This window comes from Ceratotherium simum, chromosome 21 (assembly GCF_057802395.1).
Source record: "Ceratotherium simum simum isolate JZ-2026a chromosome 21, ASM5780239v1, whole genome shotgun sequence".
NCBI classification, from domain to species: domain Eukaryota; kingdom Metazoa; phylum Chordata; class Mammalia; order Perissodactyla; family Rhinocerotidae; genus Ceratotherium; species Ceratotherium simum.
The window spans coordinates 30,091,854-30,119,845 of record NC_141920.1 but is presented as its reverse complement, the minus strand read 5'-3'; the positions used below and the strand labels follow the sequence as shown (position 1 = coordinate 30,119,845).

Here is a 27,992-nt window from a genome sequence, read left to right as displayed (position 1 = left end):
AACCAATCAACCAACTCACTCTTTTACCCTTTCTAAAAGTATTTCTTGAGCGTCTACTATGTGCCAGGCTGTGCCAGGTCCTGAAGCTATGGTGCTGAGCATGACAGTCATGGTCTCTAGCAGCTGAGACTCAAAGCTGAGGAGTCACAAGGCTCATCTCATTTGACACTGCCATGAGCAAGCAGAGGCCCAGAGAGGGGCAACGACTTATCCAAGGCCACCCAGCAAGTCTGTGACAGAGCCAGCGTGGAAATCCTCACAGCCTCTCTCCCAGTGCAGTACTCATCCTATGAAAACCAGGCTTCGGTGACATGAAAGAGACACCCTGACAGGGCCCCAAGGCTTCTTTAGAGCTCCCCATTCCCTTGAAGGATGCATGAAGGAAAAAAATGGTCTCTATTCCAACCCATTCAAAGAGTCTGCTATGTACAAGGCATAGCCATGCTAATAACAGGTGCTGGAACATTCCACAGTGGCACCGAAACACCAACTACATACTGCCATTTTGAAGAAAGAAGAGGGACACATCAACAACAGGTTGGAAGGGGGCTGAGAAAATGGTACCCCAACACCCTTTACTCTCCCAGGAGAGTGGCAGTGTTATCATGGTCTTAATGGGCATGCACTTGGTCTAGAAATGCTCTTTGGGAAACTGTTGCACAGAAACAGCTGCACATGGAGTGGAAGGTGCTCAAGGACGTTTACTGCAGCAGAGATTACACCTGAGATAAGCCACAAACGTCCTGAAGCCCGGCCCCATTCGCAGGGTGACAAGCTTGCAATGCCGGCCAGCGGGGCTAGGCAGAGGTTAGAGAGAGCAAGGAGGAGGGGGGTGGGCTGACACGGATGGTGACATAATCATTGTTAGGTGGAGAAAGCAAGAGGCAGGATGCTATGAACAAGATGAGCTTCCTCCTTCCCTTCTTTTTAATGTATATTTATGTTAACAGATCTATAAAGATATGTACCAAACTCCTACCAGTGGCGACTCTTTGAGTATGTGATTTGGGGGAGGGGAACTTACCTTAAAATTCTACTTTATATTTATAGACTTCTGGATTATTCTATAATAAACATATATTACTATTTTTAACATTTAAAAAAAGACAAAATTTAAAGAGCCAGGTTTGTTGGAGTGGAGGCCTCACCAGGGGTTCCACCTGTGTCCTGCTCCTTCTGGTGGGCAGAGGCCTCCAGGGTATGGTGTTTGGTGACCGCCGGCTGCCCGTCATGCTCCACCTGGCAGGTGAGCACCACATCCTCCCTGTGGGCAGATGAGTTCACCAGGAGCCAGCTCGTCCAGTTAAAGGTCCCATCCTTGTTCTCTATGAGTGTCGAGGCCATTTCTGTTCGGGACACGTTTCCGTTCTCCAACCAGGTCAGCTTTAGGTGCCGGGGGTAAAACTTGTTCACCTGGCAGGTGATGTTCACCAGGTTCCCTGCCGTGGGGTGTTGGGAAACCTCCAAGGTGGGCGGAACTGAAACAGGACAGGGCAGAGGCTCTGACCTTTGGAACAGACAGATCACAGAGGAGGGCTCCATACCTTAGCTCCCAGCACCACAGATGGGAATCACCCAGGACAATGCTAGGCATGCAGCAGGCACTCAAACACTGAGGGTGCATCACTAAGCACAGTGCCAGGCACACAGTAGGTGCTCAGGGACTGGTAGCTCCTGTTAGGGTCATAATGAGTGAAATCTACAAGCACAGCCCCTGGGATACAGCGGGAGCATAATAACTGTAGCAAAATAAATGAAATCACCAAGCAGGTAGGGGCTGGGCTTAGAGTAGGTGCTCAGTAATTGGAGCTGCTATTGGTAAAGTAGACGACGTGACCTAGCACAGAGCTCGGCACATGGCAGGTGTTCACCTGGCAGCTGCCATTAGAACAGGAGTGAGTGAACAGCACATCCAGGTGCCTGGTGATTGGGAAGGATGGTCAGGAATTAGATTCCAGGAAATCCAGGCCTGGAGCAAACAGCAGGGGGAGAAGCGGGCTTGGGGGCTTGGGGGCAGGTCAGGGCTTGGGCTGGGGTGAGGGGCGTCTACCTCGGAGGGTCTCAGAGATGTTGGCCGTCCCACGAAGAGGAGGGCCCCCCTGCAGGGTGACGTGGGCCACCTCGCAGATGACCTGGGAGTGAACATCCCCCGGGGCCAGCACCACCTTGGCTGTGCTGGAGACGCTGTAGGAAACGCCGTCTCCTTCTGGGTCCACGTTGGTCTGGGAGGCTGAGAGCTCATTCCCATTTTTGAACCACTTCAGGGTGATGTTTCTGGGGGAGAAGCCGTGGGACTCGCAGGTGAAGCTCACTGTCTGCTCAGGCGGGGCCCTCGCCGTGGGGCCTGATACCACGGGGGGAGAGGGTTTGGCTACAAAAGGAGCATTTATAAACAATAAACGTGACTCTGACTGTCATCACTGACCATAAGTGTGTGACACCGTTAAGAACATTCACATACATTATTTTTAATCCTTCTAACTGTGCTGGGAGGGCGGGTCATCATCCTCATCTTACAGAGGAGGACACACAGGTTCCCAGAAGTGAACTCTGAGGAAGGTGCAGGGCAGACACGCAACTCCAGGCCTGAGTTCAAAGTCCACCTTCTTTGCTCTGCCAGGTGATTTCCCAGCAGTCTGGGCACAGGAACAAAATTACTGATGGGTCTCAGTCTGTATTAAGTGTTCCTAGCTGGCCACCTCTGGAAACCCTACCAACTTCAGAGAAAGCGTTTACAGAGGTAAAGGCAGGGGAGCAGTGGCATAGCGGGACCACCAGGAAAGCTGGAGCCAGGCTGGCCAGCTGACGAGAGGTGTGGCTGTGGCACATCCAAGTTCCTCATCTGTGAAATGGGGCAGCAGGCATCCCTCCTTCCTGGGGTTGCAGTGAGGGCTAAATCAGGCAATGGAAGCATTTTTGCTTTGAATAAAACAGAAGATGCTTCACAGAAATAAACAAACACAGATCTGTCTTTAACCCAGACTTAATTTATATCCACAGCTCTCCCTGCAGGTATTTATGAATTTACTCCATAGTTTTCTTTCTTTCCACTAATATTCCAGTAGAGTCTAATCTGTGCCATTCCTGAATTTGCAAGGGAGGGGGCAAAAGGATGTTTTTCTGAATCTGGGTTCTTCTTTTGGGTCAGTTTTGGTTGAAAGCAAAGATCACTGATGCTGAGAATTTAGGTGGTTAATTTCTTAATCATTATTAAATCAGCAGACACACGGACAGAGGCCTATGAAGTAGGCAGAAGCACCTCCCGTGTCCTGAAAACATAAAGTGAATCAAAAGTGAGAGCAGTTTTTCCCTGTAGAAGGGTCCTATAGGGTATCTCCAAATTGTTAATTATTACACAACGCCTTCTGTAACCGTTGGCAGACAGCAAATATTACAAATATTTGTGTTTGTAAATATTTAACTTGCTTCCTAAAGCTCATCAAACATTTTGAGGACAGAGTAAGGAGGTGTCACTTGAATAAGTCGTCAGAAAAACACCAGCAGCCCCAATGCCCCTAGAGGGACTGTGATCAGTCACTAACTATGGAGAACATTTCGGGAGCCTGAAGCTGGGCTGATCCCTCCAGGCCCCTCAACTCCTTAGTCCTCCCACCAGCCCTGTGAGCGAGGCCCCGGTGTGTGGTTCCATTTACCGGATGAGGCTCAGGGAGGAATGGGGCTGGCCGAGGGCACACAGCATGTAAGGGGCAGAGCTCATCTCCCCGAACACACAACTGATTCATTTTAGCATCTCTGTCTGTAACCTGAGCCTCAGTGTCTGTTTCTTTACAAAGTGGATCAAAACACGACCCTGTAGATGAGTGAGGATATGTGTAAACAGAGAGCCTGGTATATAGTAGATGCTTAATAAATAACACCTGTCACTATTATCACAAGGCGTGGTCATTCCTCGTTCTGAAACTGTGTATTTGATTTAGGTCAAACGAAAGCTTAGGGGGCCGGCCCCGTGGCTTAGGGGTTAAGCGTGCGCGCTCCGCTACTGGCAGCCCGGGTTTGGATCCGGGCGCGCACAGACGCACCGCTTGTCTGGCCATGCTGAGGCAGCGTCCCACATACAGCAACTAGCAGGATGTGCAACTACGACATACAACTATCCACTGGGGCTTTGGGGAGAAAAAGGGAAAAAAAGGAGGAGGATTGGCAACAGATGTTAGCTCAGGGCTGATCTTCCTCACCAAAAAAAAAAAAAAAAAAAAATCTTAGCAGACACCAAGAAAAGTCTTGAATCCTGCTCGTGCAGCTGCCATGAAAAACCCAGTAGAAACTCTCAAATTATGATTCTCTCTCTCTTTTTTTAATAATCCCCATAGGAAACAAGTTTGGCAAATTGGCTTTCAAAATACACAGGAGATCATGGGCATTTCCCTACCGACCCGCTCTTTACAGAAAGCTGACATTCTGAAAGGAGGGAGAACAGGTTTTGTCAGTGACATCTTGGTGAGCTGAGGCACAGAGGGCTCAGGGCTGAGCAGTGAGTGGTTGGGGGGATTCCAGCCTGTTAGTCACACAGGTGTTTAAAGATGGGAAGGTTTCCCCAGCAACGAAGCTTGGCTCTGAACAGGGCGTCGGGGCTGCCCATTTTTGGGTGGAGGGGGCAGGAAGCCACTCTCAGCCCTAGGTGCTCCTGGGAGGGTGTCCTGGACACTCCATTCGGGCTTATATTCTTGGGCTTCAAACAGCTGTCACTGACACCTGCTATTCTGAAGCACCTACACCCCCAAAAGCTGTTGTCGCAGCCCCAGCAGCAAGAGGGAGCCACCTTTGTCAGGGAAGAAAATCACCAGGCTCCTGTATTCCTCACCACATCCTGCAGAGGTTGCGTGATCACCCACCTTCTACAGGTGAGGACACTGAGGCCCAGCAAAGGGAACTGGGTCACACCTTGAAGTAACACCTGGATTTGGGGGGTGATGCTCTGTGCTGGGTGATTTAGAGAGAGCACATCAGATCCTTTCAACTCTTGCAATAGGAGTCCATGATTATCCCCATTTTACAGATGGGGAAACTGGGGCTGAGAGAAATGAAGGGACTGTCTCCTCCCCACACTGTGTCCCAGGGGAAGCTCCTGTGGCCCCCAGGCTTTCACGTCCATCACAGAGCAAGTGTCCTCCTCCATGAGCCCACACTGACCACCACCCTCTCTTCCCTCTGGGATTCCTGACTTCAAGCAATTACAGGAGGAGTCGCCTCTGGAGTGCCCAGGCCTGGGGACCCTGCAGCAATAAAGGGAGGACACGGGCTCCTGACAGCTGGTCTAGAACATGAGCTCTTGCTCACACGGGGCCCCAGCACCTCTGGGAAATGCCTCCCCCTCCTCCTCTTCAGTCTGCTGAGCCAGGGTCGGGCTGCACCGTGTTGCTGGAGTGCAGCAGCCCCTCTCTGCTCTGCCCACACCTCCCTTCCCAGAGCTGCTCCCGTGAACTGCTCAGTGAAGGACAACGTCACAGCGATGGGGGAGACTCCTGAGTGCTGTGACGTGTGCTGAGCCCTGTGTTTTAGGAACAGGTTCAGCACATCACGAGACACGTGCAGGATCTGCCTGATCTGGGGTTGTAGGGTAGCCCCGCCTCCTCCACAGGACTTTTCTTTTTAATGCTTATTGCTAAAGAACAGAACATACAAGATTTTAGAGGAGAGGGCTGGAGCTTTCTCCACACTTTGACAAGCACAGCGAGGGGCTGCCGAGCAGGGCTGTGAGTCAGGTTGCTGGGGTTCAATCTTGGCTCCCCTGCCTGCTCACTAGTCAGGTCCCCTCTCTGAGCCTCAGTGTCATCATCTGTAAAAGGGCAACAGAGGGCCCCTCCCTCACAGCACTGGTTATAAGAGTAAGTGCTGTGATGCAGATACAGCGTCTGGCACGCTGCCACTCCCTGTCCCCTCCCACCTCCCTCCTTCCTCTTCCAGGGCATCATCTGGGCAGGCGCCTTGGGGAAGAGGAGTGAGCCCTCTACTAGGAGGCAGCAGATCTGAGCGGCAGTGGAGCCACTTACTAGCTGTGATTAGCCAGGCAACGGACGCACCATTGGGAACTTCAAGAATATCTGCAAAATCAGGATAAAGCCACGTTCCCTGCCTATGTTGAGGGGTTGTGACACTTGATTGCTACCATGTCTAGGAGGGAAATTTGTTAATATCCACACAAATTAAAATATACACACCCGGGGCCGGCCTGGTGGCGCAAGCAGTTAAGTGCGCGCACTCTGCTGCGGCGGCCTGGGGTTCGCCGGTTCGGATCCCGGGCGCGCACCGATGCACCACTTGTCAAGCCATGCTGTGCTGGCGTCCCATATAAAGTGGAGGAAGATGGGCACAGATGTTAGCCCAGGGCCAGTCTTCCTCAGCAAAAAGAGGAGGATTGGCAGATGTTAGCTCAGGGCCAATCTTCCTCACACACACACACAAAAATACACACAACCCTCTGACCTAGCAATGCCACCTTCAGTGGCATCCTCCACACGAGTAGGTGGTGCATGGACAAGGTTATCCCCTACAGTGCTGTTTTAATATTCCAAGGGAAATAACATAAACGTGGAGAGAAGACTGTAAAATGAATGTGCTGTCTCCATACAACGGATGTCGTGAAGCTGTGGAAACAATGGGCAGCTGTAGGTGCTGATATCAAATGCTTGATTGAGGATGATGTGCCTGAAGGTGGGAGAGGTTCCCAATCTCCTCAGGCCTCGGGGTCTAAATGCAAGGGGCATTCCGAACCTTTGGGAAACCAGTGAAAAGGATGAGTCTTGCTCCCTGTTCAACGGTTTGGTGTAAGTGTTTCTTCAGTGCCTGATACGCGACAGGATCTTCCAGGGAAAGAGTGCTCAACACCAGGGCAGGAAGGAGCCTGCCTGGAATCAGAGCTGGGTTCTGAACTGATCCCCTTACTCACTGGCCATGTGACTGTGGGCAAGGCCCCCGTTATCTCTTGGCCTCAGGCTCCCCACTCTATACATGTGAGTTTGGGTCGGATGGGTCTAAAGGTCCATTGTGCACTGACATTTAAGAATTCAGGATCCTGGGCCTGTGGCAGAAAACTCTAAATTAGCATCTTTGCTATCTCAGTGGGAAACCCTAAGTCACCCACATGGGGAACCTCTTCCCTGGGTGAGGCACATTCTGAGATGCCCCAGCTCTGCCCGGAGTCTTCAGTGACTGTGTGAGTTGGTCCCTGAATCACACGAGAGTTTTCTGGACAGACATACAGCAAACACGCAACCTGTGTGCATCTCCTCCAGCCGGGCTGTCAGAGTGAACAGAGAGTCTGGGCCTCTTAGGGATTCCTCTCAGTGTGATGTTTCTGAGGATGAAGTGAAGAAACACACGTTCTCCCCTCCCTGCCCTGCATGGATTTCTCCTCACAGGAAGGGAAGAGGACGTGAGCCTCCTGGGAGAAGAGCCTTTGCCTGCTGTGTCCACTGCTGCTTCCATAGCACAGAGTCCGGCACACAGTAGGTGCTCAGTAAATGCTGAGTAAAGGAGGACTCGGCCACATTGAGGGGCACTCTCTGGAGGCAGGGGTGAGGTCTCTCTCCCTGTGACTGGGCGAGTCACTCAGACTGTCAGTTCCCTCCTCCCTGGAACAAAGGGCTGGACGGGATTGGAAAAGGCAAAGATTGTGGAGCCAGGCAGATGGGCATTCCAGAATTTCCCCCCCATTTACCAGCAGTGGGGCCTTGAGCAACTAGCACGACCTCTCCAGGCCTCAACTTCCCTGATCTGTGGAAGGGGGTGAAATCAGATCATGAATATAAGCACCCACTGCCACACCTGATTCTTGCTGTGGCTCAAAGAATGGGGGGTGTTATTATTGACTTGTTGTCACACACCAGGGGACGAAGGAGGCCCACACTGTACTCACCACTCACGGTGAGCTGGGTCCCTGGTCCAGACTTAAACTCCACGTCTTCAGGGCTCCCTCTCTGGAACTTCACACAGTAGTAGATACCAGTGTCTGCTGGGGTGATGTTACTGATGCGGATGGAAAAGTCCGTGTTGTTTCTCTTTGTGGTGTCTGCAACATTTATTACTCGGGGGTAGTGGCCTCCTTTGAAACTGTAGATTAACTCCCGGCCTGGCCCTGTGCCCCTGAACCACAGGACGTTCCCCACAGGGAGCAGGGAGGTCAGGGTGCAGCACAGAGTGGCCGTCTCTCCAGCTGCGACAGACACTGACTTCTCAGGCTGAATCACCTGCAGGTCCTCACCTGCCGCTCCTGGAGGAAAACAAACCGATTGTTTATTCATCCTTATGTGATCTTGTAGGTTTTCTCATTTAATTATCAACGTCGACACTCACTCACTGAATGAACACCACAGGTGGGCCTTGAGCTCAGCACATTGCATGGACACTGCATGTAACCCTCACAATAAGCCTGTAATGTGAGATCATAGTATAAATGAGGAAACTGAGGCACAGAGAGGTTAAGTGACGTGGCAGAGAGCAGGTTTGAGTGCCTGAGCCCCCTCTGGGAGTGTCGTGTCTGAGCTGGGCTCTGAATTCAAATCTGAGTTTACTAGGAGGAAAGGGCACAGTGTTCCTGACAGAGGGAACAGCCTGGGCAAAGGCTCAGAGGTGGGTGGCGGCATGGCATTGAGGGGACTCTACGTGGAGTTTAGATTCTGATTCAGGCCTGACTCGGGAAGCAGGCCCCTAGTGGGAAGCCATACTTGGCAGCTGGGGCTGGTCCAGCTATGCAGCAGTGAGGTAGGAAGACTTGGCCTTGAGTCCTGGCTCAGGGCTTACTGCTACATGACCTTGACCATCCCTCGGGACACTGAGAAGATCCTGTGTGTGCTCGACACTGCCAAGCACCCCATGAATGAGAGTGCTGCCCTTAGTCTGGGCAGGACCCTTCACTGCCTCTGAGCCTCAGTCTCCTTATCTGTCAATTCTATGAACCCATCGCGATGGGTCTCTGGTAGGACAAAACCACAAGCCTGGGCTGGGACAGGGTCAAAAAGAACCATCTGGGGGCTGGCCCGGTGGCGCAAGCGGTTGAGCGTGCGCGCTCCGCTGCGGCGGCCCGGGGTTCACTGGTTCGGATCCCAGGCGCGCCCCGACGCATTGCTTGACAGGCCATGCTGTGGTGGCATCCCATATAAAGTGGAGGAAGATGGGCATGGATGTTAGCCCAGGGCGAGTCTTCCTCAGCAAAAAAAGAGGAGGATTGGCAGATGTTAGCTCAGGGCTGATCTCCTCACAAAAAGTAAATAAATAAATAAAAGAACCGTCTGGTCTTTGGAGTCGTCTGACCTAGTTTGAAACCTGGCTTGCCTTTTATTCACATGTAACCTGCTTATCCACCAGTTTTGAGTCTCAGTTTCCTTATCTACAAGATGGGTAGACAACCCCCAGCCCTCTGCTTTGTTCTGAAAAGAAAACAAGATCACACATAGAAGTCACTCAGCACCAAGTGGGCACAGGGAGGATACTGTCATTACACAATGAATAAACGAGGGAGGGTCTGTTGCTCAAACTTCACTCCCACTCACCCTTGCTGATGCTCCTGCAGGCTGGCCCATGCTTGACGCTGGGGACCCACAGGAGGTGGACCCAGGTCAGGCCTCAAGGGCTCTGGGCTGGGCAGCTGGAAGGATCCTGGAGGTCAGGGGAGGGGAGGGGCCTGAGCCCCCAGTTGGAGAGCACTAGGGAACATGAGACAGGGGCTCAGCACTGGGGCACATGAGACAGGGGCTCAGCACTGGGGCACGTGAGACAGGGGCTCCGGGTGGAGGAGATGGGGGAGGAGGGCAGCACACAGCTAGGAAGATGACCGGGCAGGTGATGTTGCTGTGAGATGTGCTGCAGGTGCTCAGAGCAGGCACAGCTAGGGTCCCAATTCTGAACAAGAGATAGGGAGAAAGGACAGGTCATGAAGACCTCAGAGAAACACAGAGAGAGAGAGGAAGAGAACCAAAGAGACGGGCAGAGGGAGAGGCAGAGAGACAGAGACAGAGTGAAGAGTGAGACGGAGTGGGGGGAAAAGAGAATAAGACAGAGACATGAAGAGGCGGACGCCCGGTGTAGGTGTAGACAGGCCTTCTGGTCTCCACCTGGGCGTTCCACTGACCCACAATGTGACCTTGCCCTGTCCTGACCTAGGCCACCTGTGCCTTGCACATCAGACAGGGTTGCACTCAATGCCCTGAGCAGCCCCCTCCAGCTCTGGCTGAGACCTTGTGAATCTGCCCACCAGCCCATGGCATGGGACCACCCCCTGGCAAGGGCCGGGCGCCCAAGGGAAGGGACGCCCACGGACTCCAGTCTGCCCTCACTGCGGGCAAGCCCAGAGCCTCAGGACAGGCCTCTCATCCACCTGCCCGTTGTCCCAGCCCTGCCTCCCAGGCCAGGGACCGCCCTCATGGTGCAGGGGAAGGGACCAGAATCCACAGAGGGCAGGGGTGGGGGTGGAGCTAGTGGCCGGGTGTGTGAGAGGCACACGGAGGACCCACAGAGGCAGTCAGCCACCCAGAGACACCAGAGGCAGCACCAGCAGTGCCAACAGCATTGAACCGGGAACATTCCCAATGGGTCTGCATTCCAGCATTGCGACTGGAGAAACTGGGAAATGCCACCTGGAGGAAGCACAGGCGCTGGGAGAGAGCACAGGTTCCCCGGTAGCCTGCCCAGCACCCACCCCCCCGGGCCTCCATTCCATCTTCCATAAAGGGGGCAGCAGCATCCACCCCTCAAGACAGTCATGAGGACAATGACACAGTTGAACGTAAGTACCTGCTGCATAGGTGCTGGTTAAATTGTAGCTTCTGTTCCCATTACTATTACAGATACATTATTCATATACTCGATTTTCTCTAGATTGTCTTAGTCCCCCCAACCAGGACGCAGGATCCACAAAGAGCTGTTCGCAACCCCCTGCTTAGAACACTGTCTGGTACACACCGGGCCTCAGTAAACATATGCTGAATGAACGCATTAATGAATGAATGAAGGAAGGAGGGATTTGTCTTGCTCCTGGGCAAATCCCCTCTCTGAGCCTCCTTCCTCATCTGTAGATGGTGCTGCTATAGGCATATCTAGGAGACGGTGCAGACCCGGAGCCTGGGACTGCGCCTGGCCCACAGACGCACGTGACGAATGGCAGTTATCATCATCTTATCAATAACACCACACAGGGCTGTGAGTCAGCGGTCGGCGAGAGGAGCCTCGAGCAGAAGAGGAGGCTGCGGAACCGGCGGGCGGTGTGGGAGCCGGCTATTCTCGGGGTGCAGCCGGAGGCCTGCAATCACACCCTGGGAGGCGAGGAGAAACTCTGGAGTTGTGTAGGGCTGGCTCTCCCCTCTTTTTTTTTTTAGCTCCTCTCGAGCTCTCTCCACCAACTGCAGCCAGATTTAGGCGGCTTAATTAATTAGCTAGTGTTTATAAAGCGTTTGAAGAATTTTAAAAGTGCGACGTAAGTGCCAAATATTATTTTAATCTGTGTATGTGTGTGTTTTTTCAGCAGAGAGTTTTTTCCTCACTTGCTTGCTTTTCTTTTTCTCTGCAGGTTCTGTTCTGGGAATCGGGCTTGTTAAAACTCACTCCTGGGGTCACCACGCTGGCATCGCTGACAAAACCATTCCCTGTTCTCTCCTGCCCGCCCGGCAGACAGAGCAACTGTCCAGGGGCCTGAACCGTCCCCGTCTCTGGGAGAGGAGGGCGGCTAGGCGGGCGTTCCCACACGCTGCTGGTGGGAGTGGACACTGGTACACCCTTGCGGGAAGCAGTTTGGCAGGAGGTCCCACAGGTGTGAAAGCTGTTCACCAGCCTTTGCCGGGCTGTTCCATGAGGACATCACCCCAAACACGGAGTGGGGTTCCCACATCACGATCTTGAAAAACTTGGAAAAAAACCCAAACGGCAAATGATAAGGGATGGTTAAGTGAATTATGGCCTAGATGGAATTAAGGAAGCCCTAAAAAGCCATCACCATGAAAACTGTGGTAATCTGGAAATTTTCACATGGCATAATTTTAAATGACATTGTGATTATGCAAGTAAAATCTGTTCACTGCAAAGCATTGAGAGAAAACAAAAACGTATAAAAACAAAATAATAATCTCATAGAATACCACCAAAGATAACTTCAATCAACAATTTGATGTAGTTGAAATATGAGTGAATAAAAACAATGTAAAAATCATACTCGGATACCTAAAGATGTGTGCAAACATTCTGCTTCATTCATTTAGGTGTTCTGATAAAAATAAAAAATTGGAAATGTCCTAATGTCCAAGAAAAGATGACTGGTTGATCCCATGATGGTGAACTCACATGACGACCAAGTCTACAGCCATGAAAATGACATACAGAATTATAATTATTGATGCAGAAATATATTATGAGATCAGAGTCAGTTACTGGGTGATAGATTCAGTGTGATCCCAAACTTCTAGTTCTGGAGCAAATGTCTATACGATATTAAGGATTAGCAGTGATTAATTGTGAGCTGATTTACAAGCAATTTTGCTTTTACATTTTCTGTTTGCATTACTTGTGCAATAAAAAAAGAACGAAAAACTATGCTTTCAGTATGATCGTGACTTTGTAAAACAAAATAAAACTATATATAAATAAAAACTGCAGGGTATTGAACAAAGCTATAAAACACAACTCTCCTTGGACCATGAATCTAAAACTGATGGGTTTTTCTTTTCTTTTTTTTTTTTTTCGTGAGGAGATCAGCCCTGAGCTAACATCCGCCAATCCTCCTCTTTTTTTGCCGAGGAAGACGGCCCTGGGCTAACATCTGTGCCCATCTTCCTCCACTTTATATGGGACGCCGCCACAGCATGGCTTGCCAAGCAGTGCGTCGGTGCGCGCCCGGGATCCGAACCAGCGAACCCCGGGCCGCCGCAGCGGAGCGCGCGCACTTAACCGCTTGCGCCACCGGGCCGGCCCAAGATGGGTTTTTCTTTTTTTCTTTCTATTTTGGGTATTTTTCAGATTTTCTAAACTGGATGAACATTAAAGAATATTTACAGTATCTCATTTGGTAATAAGAAAAAGCTATACATGTAACATGTATGTTACATACGTGTTTATCAATTGAATGAACCTTCCCTCCAGGAATTCTGCCTGTTTTGTTCACTGCTAATTTCCCAGCTCCTGACACAGTGCTTGGCACAGAGTGATGCTCGATAGATATTTGCAGATCGACTAACCAATCAAATGTCTAGAGAAAAGGTCTAGAATGATCATGACCATAATGTTGAGGTGTGTTATGTCTGGGAAATGGGACCCGGGGGTGGGGGCGGGCATGGGGGTGGACACGTTTTCTACCTTATGCTAAACAATATATTGAAGTCGCTCTCTCCCTCTCTCTCTCTCTTTTTTTTTTTGTGAGGAAGATTAGCCCTGAGCTAACATCCGTTGCCAATCCTCCTCTTTTTGCTAAGGAAGACTGGCCCTGGGCTAACATCTGTGCCCATCTTCCTCTACTTTATATGGAATGCCGCTACAGCATGGCTTGACAAGCAATGCATAGGTCCATGCCCAGGATCCGAACCCTCGAATCCTGGGCCCCCGAAGCAGAGCACACGAACTTAACCACTACGCCACTGTGCTGGCCCCTACTTTTTTCTTTTTTTTTTGCAGTGAACATTTATTGCTTTTTGAAAAATAGTGAAGTAATGAAATAAACCTGTGAGTAATTTTCTAATGGGAGAAGTCAGCATAGTGGGTGGAACAGCCCCGTCCATTTGCTGGAAGAGGAACCCAGTGTGCACAGGGGTGGTCAGCCATGGATTACCGGAATCTACCGTGCACCAGGCCCTGAGCTGAGGGCTGCGGGACGGCTGTGTCCCTGGCCTCATGGAGTTTGCACACAAGCGGAGAAGACAGACTTTAAGAAAGTAACTCCATTGATTACATTTGGAATGAACCCCAACCCCTTAGACAAGTGACTCCCACGGGCATCTCTGACCCCACCTCCTGCCCCCTCCCAGGGACCCACTGCTCCCACCACCCCATCTCCTCTGTCTTGCAAGAACAGGCCAAGGAGGGGGAGAGATGCAGTAAGACGGGGCTGAGAACTGACCAACGGGCTTGGAAAAATATATTCAGTTTTTTTTTTACAACGTTCACATGTGGCTTTTGAGATTGAGAAAGATGAAAACACTTTTCATCAGAAGTGAAAAAATAAGCAAAGATGCTTCTCTAATAGAAAAAAAAAAATCAACTTAGAACCGAAACTTGCTGGGAGGGAAACAGGCGCTGTGATCCCCGAGTGTGAATCCTCCAGAAGCCTGCCTCACCGGAGCGCAGAGGCAAAGCTGAAACGCACATTTCCTAAGAGCCGGCCTTGCTCAGACGGGCGCTCACTGCCACTCGCTTGGGGGCTGGCCTGTCCCCTGGAAGCAGCAAGCCACCAGGGCCGGGGCCTTGGGATGAGGTGAAGGCCACCCCTTAGATTTCCACAAACTCAAGGAGCCCAGGGCTGGGAGCCTACGGCTGGAGCTCTGGCAGTGCCCGGGGCTCAGCATCCCAAGATGGCTCGAATGACACCCCGGCTCCCACAGCAGGGGCAGCTCGGCGTGCCCCTCCCAGACCACGATCATTACTGGCCATCCCTGGGGCTGCTGGTTTATCACCCCACGCACACAGCACCTCCTCAGGGGCCGCCTTTGGCATCTTCTGGGTTACCATTTGATGGCCGTGTGTTAGAGCATGTAGTGCAGGAGTGTGGCTGAAAGAGTACGCACACAGGAATGAAATAGAGCAGATGCGGGAGTGTGTACACACACGCACAAGTGTGCCGAGTGCAAGTATTCACACACACTTATGCAGGGGTGGACCAAGCGGGCGTGTTCGCCTGTGAGCGTGTGCACGAGATGATGCGTGTGTGCAGGAATGTGTGACAGTGCAGCTCAGGAGTGCGTCTGAATGGGGGCCAGGGAACAGGGGCACGAGGGGGTGTGAACTGTGTGCAGCAGAGAATGTGAATCGCGGGCGGCCTGGGTGTGTGCGAGCATGTTGGTGGCATGAGAGGGTGTGTCCGTGCCCGAGGGTGTGAACAGATGTCTGGGAGGGGTGTGAGCATGGAGGTGCATGTGAATGTGTGTGTGTGTGGGGAGTACAGAAGGGGCAAGCACGTGAGTGGGATGTGTACACGAGTGTGTGTGTGTGAGGAGGGAGAGCACGTGTGTAGAGGGTGTGTGCGCAGGGAGGGCATGTGTGCAATGGGAGCAGTGTATGCATTAGTGTGCATGTGAGGGTGTGTGCTGGCATAAGTGCTGGGGAGCGCTGTCTGTGTACCCTCCGTGTGTCCATGCACCCGTGTCTGTGGGTGTGCCCAGCTGTGAACGTGCCCGGCACAAGGATGGTGAGAGAAGAAGGGCGGGAGAGACACTCCCCTCAAGTCTGCCATCTGCTCCGGGTGGGCACGGCCCCACATGGCCCCGGCACAGGGCGCTGCCCTTGACAGGAGACAACCTTCGCTGAGCACCCTTACTGTGTGCGAGCCCCAGGGCACGGCGGTGGAGGGGCCAGCCCAGAAGCGCCCGCTGGAGCTGACCTGGGCGGGGGCGCCCAGGGCTCCCACAGCCACAGGCAGGCACTGATTCTCCTCTGGAGTCAGAATGACTCATTCATGCCCTCTCAAACCTCTCTCTGCTGCCAGGCCCTGTCCTAGATGCCACAGGACACAGAGCTGAGTAAGATGGGTCCCTGCCTTGGTGGGGCAGAGTCCTGGACACAGACAATGACCACATGCAGGGTGATCAGTGAGCAAGAAGAAGTTTGGGGATGGGGTCCTGCAAGAGGGGTGAGATCTGGGAAGACTTCCTGGAGGTGGTGGCCCCTGAGCTGGGTCTTGAACACTGACATAGGCTGGGGAGAAGGGAAGGCATTCTAGGAGGGGGTAACCACATAAGCAAAGGTGCAGAGGGGAGAAAAGGGCTCTGCATAGTCCAGGGACCAGGGCAGAGTCCCTGGGACACGCTGGTTGGCTGTGAGCGAGCTGGGATAGGGCCAGCCTGGGACTAGGCTAACCTGGCACCTTAAAGGACGGCTTCATTTGCCATCCGAACAGCAGGCTGTCACCAGCAGCTGTCTACCGGTACCACCAACAGATAAACCCATTGGGTGGAGACGCCCCAGGTGCTGCGGTAGAAACCACCATCTGCATTGAAGTGAGCACAAATGGGGACGCACGTGGCCTTGCAAAAAAGGTGGGGGTGGGCCCAGCAGTCCAGGGTACTCTCCTCTGCCCTCACTCCAGGCAACTCTGAGAACTGGGCACTGGGCCACATCCCTGCAGGGAAAGGGTAGACCCTGGTAGCCCCTCCAGGTAGCAGGTAAACTCCTAAGGTGCTGAGACAGTCCAAAGTCGGGCTCTGGCGCCACTTGTCCCTAGTGGGGTGACTAGGCAAAGTCACTTTTCTCCAAGCCTCCACTTTTTCACTGTAACGAGGGGGTACCACTGTCTCTCTCCCAAGGGCAGATGTTCAGAGGTTAGAAGAGCCGGACTGGGAACTGTACATTTCCTCAACTCCCCTCTCCCCATGTCCCACATCCCATCATCAGCAGATCCTGCTGGCTCAACTTCCAAGATACGGCCAGACTCCGATCTCTTCCCACCACCTCTACTGCACCGCCGTCCCTCACCTGCATCCTTGTCTCAGCTTCCAAACTGGCCTCCCCACCTCCACCTCACCTCTCTCCAACACACACTACCCCTGCAGCCAGAGGAGCCTCTAAAACCTAAGCCAGGTAACATCCTTCCGTTTCTCAAAACCCTCCTGCAGCCCCCACTGCACTCAGTGTGAGACTCAGAATCCTTCTAGTGGCCCCCAGGGCCCTACAGCCTTGCTCTCAGTCAGGCCAGATTCTCCACTCACCTCAGGGCCTTTGCACTTGCCATTGCCTCTACCTGGCACTCTCATCCCCCAGATATCCACACTATGGCTCCCTCCTCAAGGGAGCCTATCTGAGACGCTCTCCCTGGCCACATGTATAAACTGCTACCCCCTCAATGCCCCTGGCTCTGCTTTATTCTACATATCACCCACCACCTGACACATTATGTAGGAATTTGTCAATTTCCTTAGTGTCCATCTCCCTCCCTAGACTTACTTACAAGCCTTTCAGAGCAGGGACTTAGTCTTGTTCCCTGCAGTACCTGCCAGGTTTATACCAGTGCCTGGCATTGGCTGAACCTATGTTCTGGTTTGGATTCTAACTCTGCCGTTCACAAGACCCCAGGAAAAGTCTTAACCCCTCTGGACCTCTGGTTTCTCATCTGTAGAATGGTGACGATGATAATAATAATAACACTAGGGTTGTTACAGGATGACAGGGGCTAATGTGTGTGAAGGGTTCAGCGCAGAGCCTGGGGCACGGCAAGCACTCAGCGCAGGGCAGCCGTCACCTGCAGCGGATACGGAAGGATGAGGGGATGACAGCCCATCACAGCCTTAAGCCTGAGAAGCTAAGGATTCTCTCTGAGGCAGAGCCAGCTCTGCTCCAGCGTATCCAGGAGACCACTCAAAGCCAGACCTGCGAGCAGGCTGAGCACAGTGTTGGCAAGGAGGCCAGGAAGGCCAGAGGCCCTGTGAGTGTTCGCTGGGTGTAGACCGGGCCTGGAAGTGAAGAAATGTTTGCAAAGCGGCAGGGAAGAACTATCAATATGTGTGTGCTGTAAGCACCCTTCATATTTACCAGGCCTGGGGACCAGATGAGGCTGGGAGAGCACATAGGGACACTAACATCCACCATCCACTGTGCTTGGTGCCTCAACAACCTAAGAACCTTCTTCCCACCTTCCCATTTTGCAGATGGAGAAACTGAGGCTGGGCAGTGAGGTCTAGAGAGGCTGAGAACCCAGGTGGCGTCCTTCCAACCTCCAGGCACCACCCGTTCCTCTAGGACAGGCCCTCGGCTGCCTGCCATGCTCTCATGGATACAATGTGTAGACGAAGCCAGATAATGGGAAGCCCTGATTTAACCGTCTCGACAGCCTAGGGAGGCGAGTGCTGTTGTCACCAGCCCCTTCCTACAGGTGAGGCAGCTGAGACCCTGAAGGCAGGGAGGGGACAGAGGCAGGTCTCAAACACAGACATCTGCCATCGGAGCTCGTATGCGATCACTTCTCTCTGCGACGGGGTCCCCCTCCAGCTCAGGCTTCTGGATTCTCAGGCTGCCAAGGCTGCGCACACATTTTCCCAGCTGAGATAAAGCCCCCTTAAAAGCAACACGCATTTATTAAACGACATTCGCCAAGGCTTCGGCACACTCTGCTGCCGACAGCGGACAGTCTCCGGATGAGATTTCTCCCCAAGCTGACACTATTCATTGATGCCTGTTACAGCGCTTTTTGCAGCTTGCAAAAGCACTTTCCACAGCTCTTGATTCCCTTAACCCTACATAGTCCCCGTGTGGGAGGAAACAGGGGTAGCATTTCCATTTTGCAGATGGGGAAACTGAGGCTCAGAGCAGGAAAAGACACTTGCTCTGGAGCACGCAGCTAGCAAGTGGCACAGCCTGGATTCAAACTCAGGAACATGCTCCAAAGCGGGTGCCCCCTCCACCGCCTCCCCTGCGAGAGAGGGGGTCTGGGGTGTCATCAAGACAAACAGTGAGCCAGGCATCCAGGCTGGAGCATCACAGCTGGAAGGGACCCACAGGAGAGCAGTCACGCTGAGCCTCCACTTTGCAGAAGGGGAAACTGAGGCCCAGAGGGGCAGTGTAGGGGGCTTCAGGTCTCCCGGCTGGTAAGTGATGGAGCGGGAACTCCACGTGCGCTTTAGAGCCCAAACGTAAAATGATGACCACACAACAACAGCAGTAATAGTAATGATGGCTAACGAGCATTGAGCACCGACATTACCAGGAGCATGACAGGCCTCACCAAACCTCTGCAGGGACCCAGCAAGACGGGGCTGTCAACACCCCCATTTCAGAGGACAAGACTGAGGCTCAGGGAGGTAGGGCCACTTAGCCAAGGTCACAGGGCTGCGGAGCGGTCTGACTCCACCTGTGTCCTCACCCATCACACCAGACGGCCTGTGCAACGAAGGACCCTCTGGGGCAGGCTGACCCCCGAAGCGGGCCCTCCAAACCGAACCCCGGCCAAGACAGTGTAGCATTAATTGTGTTACATTTCAGGGTTTGCTTGCTCATCTCGCTGTCTACACCAGGGCAAGCAGTTTTGTGGAGCCAGAATTTTAAGTACAAATTCTGGGGTTTCTTGGCCGCCTCGCCCAACCAGACTGGCACTGATGTTTTTGTGTTCCTGATATTTTAGGGACCCCTGTGACAGCGCGATGGGCAGGGGTCTGCGGCGTGGTTGTGGCCCTGGTAGTTAGGATACAGCTCTGCTCTGGGCCCAGGGGTAGTGCCTGTGTGAGATCATGGCTCTGAGCCCCCTCCTAAAATGGGGATCTCACTACCCACCTGCTCCTTCATTCAACCAGTACGTTATCAACCTGACTGCTGTTGTTGCCAGGCCCTGTGCTAAGGCCCCTGGAGGCCTAGCAGTGAATAAGACAGACAGAGTCCCCACTCTCATGTAGCTTATATCCTAGTGGGGGAGACAGGGCTGAAATAATGAAGCCAATATAGAAATGGCCAGGAGTGCTGGGAAACAAACACATTTGGCGCCATGATAGATAACAAGGGGGAACCTCTTTTAGAATGGAGTGGTTGGGAAAGGCATCTCTGAGGAGGTGAGACTGTAGCTGAAACCCGAAGGGAGCAAAGGCTCGGGAAGGTGTTCCAGTAGGAGAGGACAGCAAGTGCAAAGGCCCTGAGGTGGGAAGGAAGCTGGTGCATATGAGTGCCAGAGAGAAGGCCACTGTGGCTGAAGCCCATGGAGCAAGGAGAGTGTGGTGTAAGATGAGGCTGGAGAGAGAGACGTGGTCCAGAAAATGCCATGTATCATGGATCATGGTAAGCAGTCTGATTTTATTCTACAGGGTGTGGGAGCAACTGAGGAGTTTGGAGCAGGATCAAAGAGGACTGGATTCACTCCAGCTGCTATGGGTGAAGAGCCACAAGGGGCAAGAGGGGGAGCAGTGAGGAGGATGCTGCAGCACTGAGGGGCCTGGGCTCAAATCCTAGCTCTGCATTTACACGCTGTGTGACCTCAGGCAAGTCACTTCACCTCTCTGAGTCTCAGTCTCTTCACCTGTCCAATGGGTATGATAACAGTTCCCATCTCACAGAACTGTAGTGAGAATGAAATGAGATAACGTGCAGAGTAATGATCCTATCACATGGCCTGACATGTTCAATGTCAGGTGCTCAAGGACCCAGATCCTACTTGGTCTGGCCCTGACCTCTCCTAATGCCCCCACCCATCTTTCTTCACTCCAGCCGCATGGACCTCCTTGCTATTCCCAGAACACAGCAAGCTCATTCCAGCCTCAGGGCCTTTGCACTTGCTGTTCCTCAGTGTGCTGTGCTCTTCCCCTGATATTCCCACAGCTCCTCCCTCAGTTTTATTCAGGCCTCTGCTCCTGGGAGGCCCGCCTCTGTCCCCACTCCACCTTCCATCCCCTCGTCCTGCTTTAGTTTTCTTCACGGCACCTGTCTCCACCTGACGTAACGTTTCCTTGGGTCTGTTCTGTCTTTTCACTAGAGCGTCAGCTCTGTGAGAGCAGGAGTTTTGTCTGTCTGGTTCGTGGTCCTACCCCCAGCACCTAGAGCCACCCCTGGCACAGAGGAGATGCTCAAAAATATCTGTTGAATGAATATTTATAAATGACCATAATAAGGACAGCAAAGTGGTTAAGAGTAAACTGAGGCTTGGATCCGGCCTAACTCTCACTGGCCGTGTGGCCTTGGGAGGACCCAACTTGGCTTTGGGGATCCTGGTTTCCTCATCCGCAAAATGGGGGTGAAAGACTCCACACTTTCTGGCTCATTAAGGATTAGACAACGGCGCACATCAGGAGATGCACATCAAAGAGTTGACCAATGAAACGATCCCAATGTCCAGCGTTTGCTTTACGATACTCGCCCAGCCCCCACCCCCAGCAGGGTGAGGGGAAACAAGAACGGCAGGTCAGCGCTGAAGCTGGGGTTCGCCTGCCATCCCTTCTCATTTTGTGTATGTTTGAAATTTTCCAAAATAAAAAGACAAGGAAGAGACAGCACGGATTCAAGGCTCAGCTAAAGCCCAGCACGCAGTGCACTATTTCCTTCCACCACAGGCTTCCGTTTCTGGAGGACACTGTCAGCTTTGAAGAATGGGGGCCATAGAGCCGGCCTGGCATCGTCACCCCCCCCCACACTCCGGCGTCCCTCCGGGCTGGAGGCTCCTCGCTCACTCTTCCAGTCTCCCTCCTGATCCGGCACCTGATCTCCCTGAGCTCCTAGCGCTAATCTGCAGCCATCTAACACCCTGCGCCCCCAAATGGATGTGCCAGGAAATCTTACAGACACAAAGAACCAATCTGTATCCTTTCTGACTTCCACCTCGCTGTTTTGCATCTCTCTGGACGGAGGGCCTGGCAAGACACCCGGCAGGGAAGTCCACCCTGCGGAGGGCTCCCGCAGAAGAGCTGTCCCAGGAACGCCCCGAGTTAACAGGAACACAGTTCCAGCTGTGAAAACAGATGCTTCCTTCTCCAGCATGGGACGGAAACACATCTTGGGAACACCCGTCACCTCTGCCACCGGGGAGAATACACTGATTGATGGAAATACGAGAGGAGCACCAAGGGAGAAGGATGCCAGCACTGCTGGGCCTCAGTTTCCCTATCTGCCAAACAAGGCTAACTGATGTCTAGTTAGCATGGGCTCTGCAGTCAGGCTGATCTGGGTCACCATTCTGACTCTGCCACTTACTGTGTGGCCTTGGGCTAGTCGCTCCGTCTCTCTTGTTTTCCCACTGGTCAAATGGATTTGATAATAACTGTGCACATCACCCAGGGTAACTGTGAGTACTACCGGGAGACACACACCAAGTGCTGAGCCCAGTAAGTGGCTGGAAATGATGGTTCCCATTATTATTACTTTAGTATTTTCCCACGGAATGCGGGATCCTGTCAGATTTTTAGCTTTAATGATGGAAACTTACTGTACAGCCCACTTTTTAAAAGCCTTGGCCTGGACGACAGAGGGCTTGGCGTCCCACCCAGGCCTGGCCACGGGTCTGTGTGTGAGCCTGCCAGTCCCTTCCCTTCTTGGGGCTGCAGCTTTCTCCGCGGCACAATGAGGCAGTAGACCGATGGCTCTCAGGCCCCCTCGGGCTCTCCGGGGCTGGGAATCACAATTCCAGACCTGTGCATCCGGACAGAGACACCTAGAGGCAGGCTGTGCCCGGGCGCTCAGTCTCGGTAACTGACAATTCAATCACACTCGCTCGGTTTCCACTCAGCCTGTTCATCCCCCATAACAGCCACAGAAGAAACATCAGGCAGGATGACTTTCACTCCCTTAAGAGCTTTCGTTGCTTTGTGAGGACCCACTATGTGCTGTGCAGGGAGCTGTGCTAGATGCTTTCCAGAAGTCAGTCCCCTTTCACGGGTGAGGAGATCCAAGCAGACAAAGCAAGGATGCTGACAACAGCAGCTGACAGGTACTAAGCATCCACCACAGCCAGGCTGGCTTCACACATTACACACGCACTGACTGACTTCATCCTCCAAACAGAGCTGTTGATGTCATCTCTCTCTTACAGACAGGGAAACCAAGGCACAGGCTCAGTAAACTGTCCAAGTCCGTAGTGCAGCTGGGATTCGCACCCTGGGGCCTGGCTCCACGCCTGCGACTCAGCACTTGGCTGTCTGTGTCTCCACATGCAGAGGCTACACGATCCCAATGTTGCAGAATCACCATGCCAACCAGGTGTGAGCGTTACAGGTGTGTGCATACGGTGATACAACAAGGAGAAAGCAGTAAGCAGTCTCAGCAGGGCAGATAAAATCCTGAGGGCAGGGTTCAGAGGAGGAAGAGACCCCTTGGAATATGAGGCAGCACAAACTGGACCATGAAGGACGAGTAGCATTTGGACATACGAAGATAAGGAGATACAGGGAAGGGCCTCTCTGATGGCAGGAACAGCATAGGCAAAGGTACAGAGATGAGAGAGTTTAGCTGAGGGCATGGGTTTGTACAAACGCATTTCCCAAACTGGGTTAGGCCGCGTGTTAATGGGTATTATATAAACGAAACGCCTCTCGTTCATACGTTTGGGGAACCTGGAGTAAATAGGTTCCAACTTGGGATTCTAAACTGCGAGACTTCTCAGGGTCTTTTAGGTGCTAATGGGCTCGAGCAGCCGGGAAAGCTTCGGCCTGTAAGGAGCAAGCCTGGTGATCTTGCAGCGTCTCAACAGGTCAGCTCTTCAGAGAACACGTGGCTGAGAAATAAGGCCTGTCAGGGAGGAAGCCCAGGCCCTGCTGCAGTTTGGCGTTTTTTTAAAAGAACACTTGGACCCACTCAACAGTTTTGAGCAGGGAGGTGACATGATCTGAGCTGTGTTGACAGGCCAGAAATCTGAGCACATTTCAAACGAGAGGGGGGGACCTGCCTGCAGTCCAAGACGACAAATAAGAAAATAACCTGTCGCACGGAGCCATTGGAAGCCGCGAGCGAGAGCGTGTGGGATCCGCACAACAGTTTTAGACTCCTTCCTCTCACACGCCCCCTCTCCATCTGTCGCAAAGGGCACCAGGAAGATGCAAGGAGGAACATTCCAGCTCTGGGGGCTCCAGAGCTCGGCAGCCCAGATGGGGGGCTCTGACGGGAGCCACGTCACTCCCATGAGCTGTCACTTGTGAGGGCCAATGGGCTGTCAGGGTTTCCACCCTCAGCACCCTCTCAGAGACACAACTGTGACTCAGTCAAAAACTTCTGCCCCGGAAGGTGTCCTTCCACACACCTCCACCTGAGCCCAGAGGGTGCGCCTCCTGCTCCCTCCAGCTTGGCTTACCGAATTCTGATTAAGTCATTGAAACTTGTTCCTCAGGCTACGCAGCCAGGAGGCCGGGATTCCAAATCCAGGCTCCCTACCACTTACTCCTTAGACAAGTGACTTCCTCCGTTTTGGACTCCATTATCCTCGTCTGCAAAATGGGGAAATAACAGCCAACCCATGCTTTGCTTGGCTGACTAATGAGATCACACAGGCAGATGCTCAGCACACAGCCTGGAACACAGCCAACACTCAACCATCACTGGTTCTCCCCACTTCTCTCAACACGTGGTTCACATCAGGACGTCATACGTGCTGAATGACTGCAAGTAAGGGAATGGAATCATGTCCACGGGGCTGGGAAAGGAAAAGTTAATGGCCAGAAAATATCCAGAGTACACCAGGGCTTTACAGGACCTTCTAACAGCCCAAGCCCATTGGGGCCAAAGCCCTCCTCCCCCTTTCTCTTCTTGTGAAAGAGGAAGTGAGATTAACTTCGCCACTCAGGAAAGTACAGAGGAGCCACCAGCATCCACCCGCTACCAAAGGGTCAGGCCCACCAGAGGGCCCAGCTATCCCCCGAAGCCTGAAACCCAACTTGGCCTGGCCTTCTCCAGGCCAGAGCAAGGAGTGAACGGGAGCTCATCTGAGGTCTGCCCAGCAGGTGACCCCCAGGTCCCAAGACCTAGGTGGGGCCAAGCCAGAAGCCCACAGGGTCAGTGGCAGGCGCTGCTGTTGCAGAATCAGGGTGCCCAGGTGTCCCCAAGCCCCAGATCCTTGCCTTTCTCCTAGTCTCAGAATCTCCCTCAGCAAAGCTGTTTTAGGAAACAGACCTCTCGTTGGCTCCAAGAACACAGGTTGGTGACTTCACGTGCATCTTTTTAGAATTTCCCTTTGGCGGCATTTGTGCTGAAAGGAATCTTTAGAAACTTCTTCCCCTGCCTCCCCAACCAAGATAATTTACATGACTAGCCCCTCCAGACCCCGATCATGTGAAGCCACAGCGATCATGTGACACCTCCCAGGCTGACAGTTCTGCCTGAGACACTAGTAGTCATTCAATCCTAGCTGCCTTCTGAAGCCTGACATTTGAGTTTCTCACTCGAACAAATTCATTTTCTTACAAAATTGGACAACTGACTCCTTCTACCTCCCTGCCCTTCTGTCCTGACTCTCTTCTGCTTTGTCATAAATTTCATGCCTGGAGCAATTGAGGGAGGGGCCTGAAGCCCCATTCTTCAGCCAAACCAGTGAACTCCATGCCAGGGCCCAGAGTGTGACCAGGACCCCGTAGAACGAGAGCGAAGGATGCTGGGAGATTTGAGCTATGACGATGACACCCCATCCCTTCCCCACCACCCTCAACCAAGAAATTTATTCTCACCTTCTAAGATTTATTTATTTCAAAGTTAATCTTGGCCCCTCTGCTGCTCCCACTTTTTCAGGCTATTGATGCTGAATGGATTGGAACGGAAGTTTTATGGTCTAATCTTTACCATTTTATAGATTGTTTTTATAGGCAAAACGGGGAGATTTGCTCACAAGAAGGGTGTTGGTGTTCCCAGCCAGGGCCCAGGAGAGGCAGGCTGCCCATCTGAACACTTGTTAATCAGCGTCACAGCTCATTTGCCAGGGACTGAACCAGAGGGTCCTGGGTGGAGAAGGGTCTGGAATAGACATTTAGAAATTAACTTGGGCCCAGTTCCCCGCTTCAGGAAAATTAAGCACTTCTGAGAGACGCTCGTGCGTTTGCAGGCCAGGAGGATGGCAGGGCAGGAACTGGGCTTTGCAGGGTGTAAATGGCCGGCTCAGGCAGGAAGGAGCAGATCAGAGATGCCACTCACCAGAGAGACATGAAATATATCAGTGCTTACTTCCACCCAGCCCAGCAAGAACCCAACTGTCACTGAAAGCCCCGGGGGGTGGGGGGGATGCCTACGTGGATTCCCGAGGTCCGAGGTTCGGGGGAAACTGCAGGGCAGAGAAGCTGCTGTCCACCCCCACTTCTCCCTCCACCCACTCTTTGCTAGCTCTCCCTTTCTCCGTGCTATCAGATGGTTACCAGTCTCTAGGCAAATGCAGAAAGGGGGGAGGATACTGAGCTCATCTTTACCTCCCTCCTCAAGGGAGGGAGGTGCAGAGACCCCTCTGCTGGCAACACAGCTTCAAAAAACAACATCCCCATTCTTCTTCTCCACCCCAACTCTTGAACGACGTTTCTCTGCCCCCCACGCCCTCCCAGGAGACCGTGGTTTTGCAAAATCCCTTTAAGAAGCAGTACTCCTGAACGGTGACCTCACCCCTTGGCGAACACATACGGTAGCCTTCAGAGCCCGCCTGCTGGAGACAGCCAGGTGTTTGATGTAGGCCAACGAAAAGCCACGTTCAGAGCCACAGGTAACAGCCCCACAGAGCACCTGAACTGCAGGGAGCTGCCTGGAAGGCTGGGGAAGGCAGGAGGAAGTGGGGGGGCCAGGAGAGCCGCAAGAAGCAAGACCATCCAGCCAGAGGCTTTGGTAACCACAGGGACAATCCACTGTGTTTTCACATCAGGATCTGCTGCTCGCAGCAGCTCACCCCAGGGTTACCGGGCCTCCCTTCCTCGCTTTCTCCCCTATACACAGGCTAACACTGTTTTACTCTGCGCACCAGAGAGAGAGAGCTCACTCTTCCCTAATTGCAACAGCCTGTTTCTGTTCCATCCCAGGCAGAGCCAGACCTCTGCCCCACTCCCTCTCTCTGACCCTGAAGTCAAACGTGTGGAAAACACAGGTCCAGAGAAAGAGCTTCTAGAGAAGCCAGGGCTCCTGGCTCTGAAAGCAGCTGACAGCCTGCCTCTCCCATCAGATTGGCAGGGGCCGGGTGAATCAACTCATCTGGGTATGTCCCAGTGCCTGGCACAGTACCGCACAGTCAGAGTCCAGAGAGACTGGGTTTTATCCTTGGCTGTGTGACCTTGGGCAAGTCGCTGGCCCTCTCTGGGCCTCAGTTTCCGCATCTGTAACCCTGATTACAGGCATTTTTTCCCCCTATTACTGCTCTACATAGCCGAGCGGCTCCCAGTGGCGGTCTGAGAGGCCTGAGCCCGCAGTTTGGGGATGGCAGCGGTGGGGGTGGGGGGTGCTTACCTGTCCGGGCGCAGGACGCGGCGAGCAGCAGGCAGAGCAGCGGCCCGAGGCGGCCGGGGGCCGGGCCGGCGGGCTCCATGGGCCGCGGCTGCGGAGCGAGGAGGGAGAGCGGCCGTGAGTGCGCGCTCGGGCGGGCGCAGGCTGGAGCGGGGAAATGACTAAGACTCCCCCCCCGCTCCCCCCCCACCCCTCCCGGCCGGGCTTCCCCCTCCCCGGAACGGGCGCCTGGAGCGGCTTAGGAGCTGCCGTCACCGCCGCGATATTCGGAGACCCCCCTCCCCGGGAGAGATCGAGAGACAGAGAGGGGGCGAGACCCCGAGCGCGCGAGAAATAAAGCCAGGGACGGCCAGAGAGAGGCGGCAGGAGAGAGAAACAGACCCAGGGGAGCCAGGCAGAGAGCCAGAGACACGGAGAGGCGCGAGGGGGAGAGAGGGAGAGAGAGGAGCGCGCGGCGGCGCGCCGAGCGAGACCGACAGCGCGGGAGAGGAGGACCGCCGGGGGGCGAGGGGCAGCACGGCCCAGTCCGGCGCGAGCCGCCCCCGCCGCTGCCCACCTGCCCCGCCCGGGCTCCTCGCGGCGCCGGCGCTCGGCTCGCTCCCGGCCCGCGGTCCCGGCCGCGGCCCCCGCCCTCCCGGCAGCCCGGCCCCCTCCCGCCCCCCCTCCCTCCGCCCCCCCCGCGCCCCGGGGCTGCGGGGCTCGGCCGCCGGCACCTTCTCGGCTTGCGCCCGCCAGCAGCGCGCCCCCTCGCCCGCGCCGCGGCCCCGGCACCCCGGGAGGCGGCCCCGCGAGCCCCCCCGCCGGCGCAGCCGCTCGGGCTCGGGGCGGGACGAGCCCCCGGCGCCAACAGCGTGCCAGTGCAGAAGCCCGCGCCGCCGCCCCCGGCCCCGCGCCGTCCCCTCTCCTCCCCTCCCACTGCCGGCCGGGCTCGGACCTGCGCCGCCAGCGAGGGCTGGAAGGCTGTGGAAGCGCCGCCGCGGGCTGCCCAGAGG

The 27,992-nt window shown here is 53.8% G+C and overlaps 1 protein-coding gene across 1 annotated transcript in view; it reads right to left on the bottom strand.

The window, feature by feature from the left end:
- Positions 1-27,107, bottom strand: part of LOC101405346 (tyrosine-protein phosphatase non-receptor type substrate 1) — a 42,349-nt gene extending 15,242 nt beyond the window's left edge. Inside the window, exons 1-4 of the mRNA XM_087445497.1 lie at positions 27,004-27,107; positions 7,877-8,230; positions 2,051-2,371; positions 1,149-1,478 (exon numbers count right to left, since the gene is read on the bottom strand). Of these exons, the coding sequence (XP_087301623.1) occupies positions 1,149-1,478; positions 2,051-2,371; positions 7,877-8,230; positions 27,004-27,082 (1,084 nt within the window). The 5' untranslated portion in view covers positions 27,083-27,107. The remainder of the gene's footprint in view (positions 1-1,148; positions 1,479-2,050; positions 2,372-7,876; positions 8,231-27,003) is intronic.
- Between the last annotated feature and the right edge of the window lie 885 nt (positions 27,108-27,992).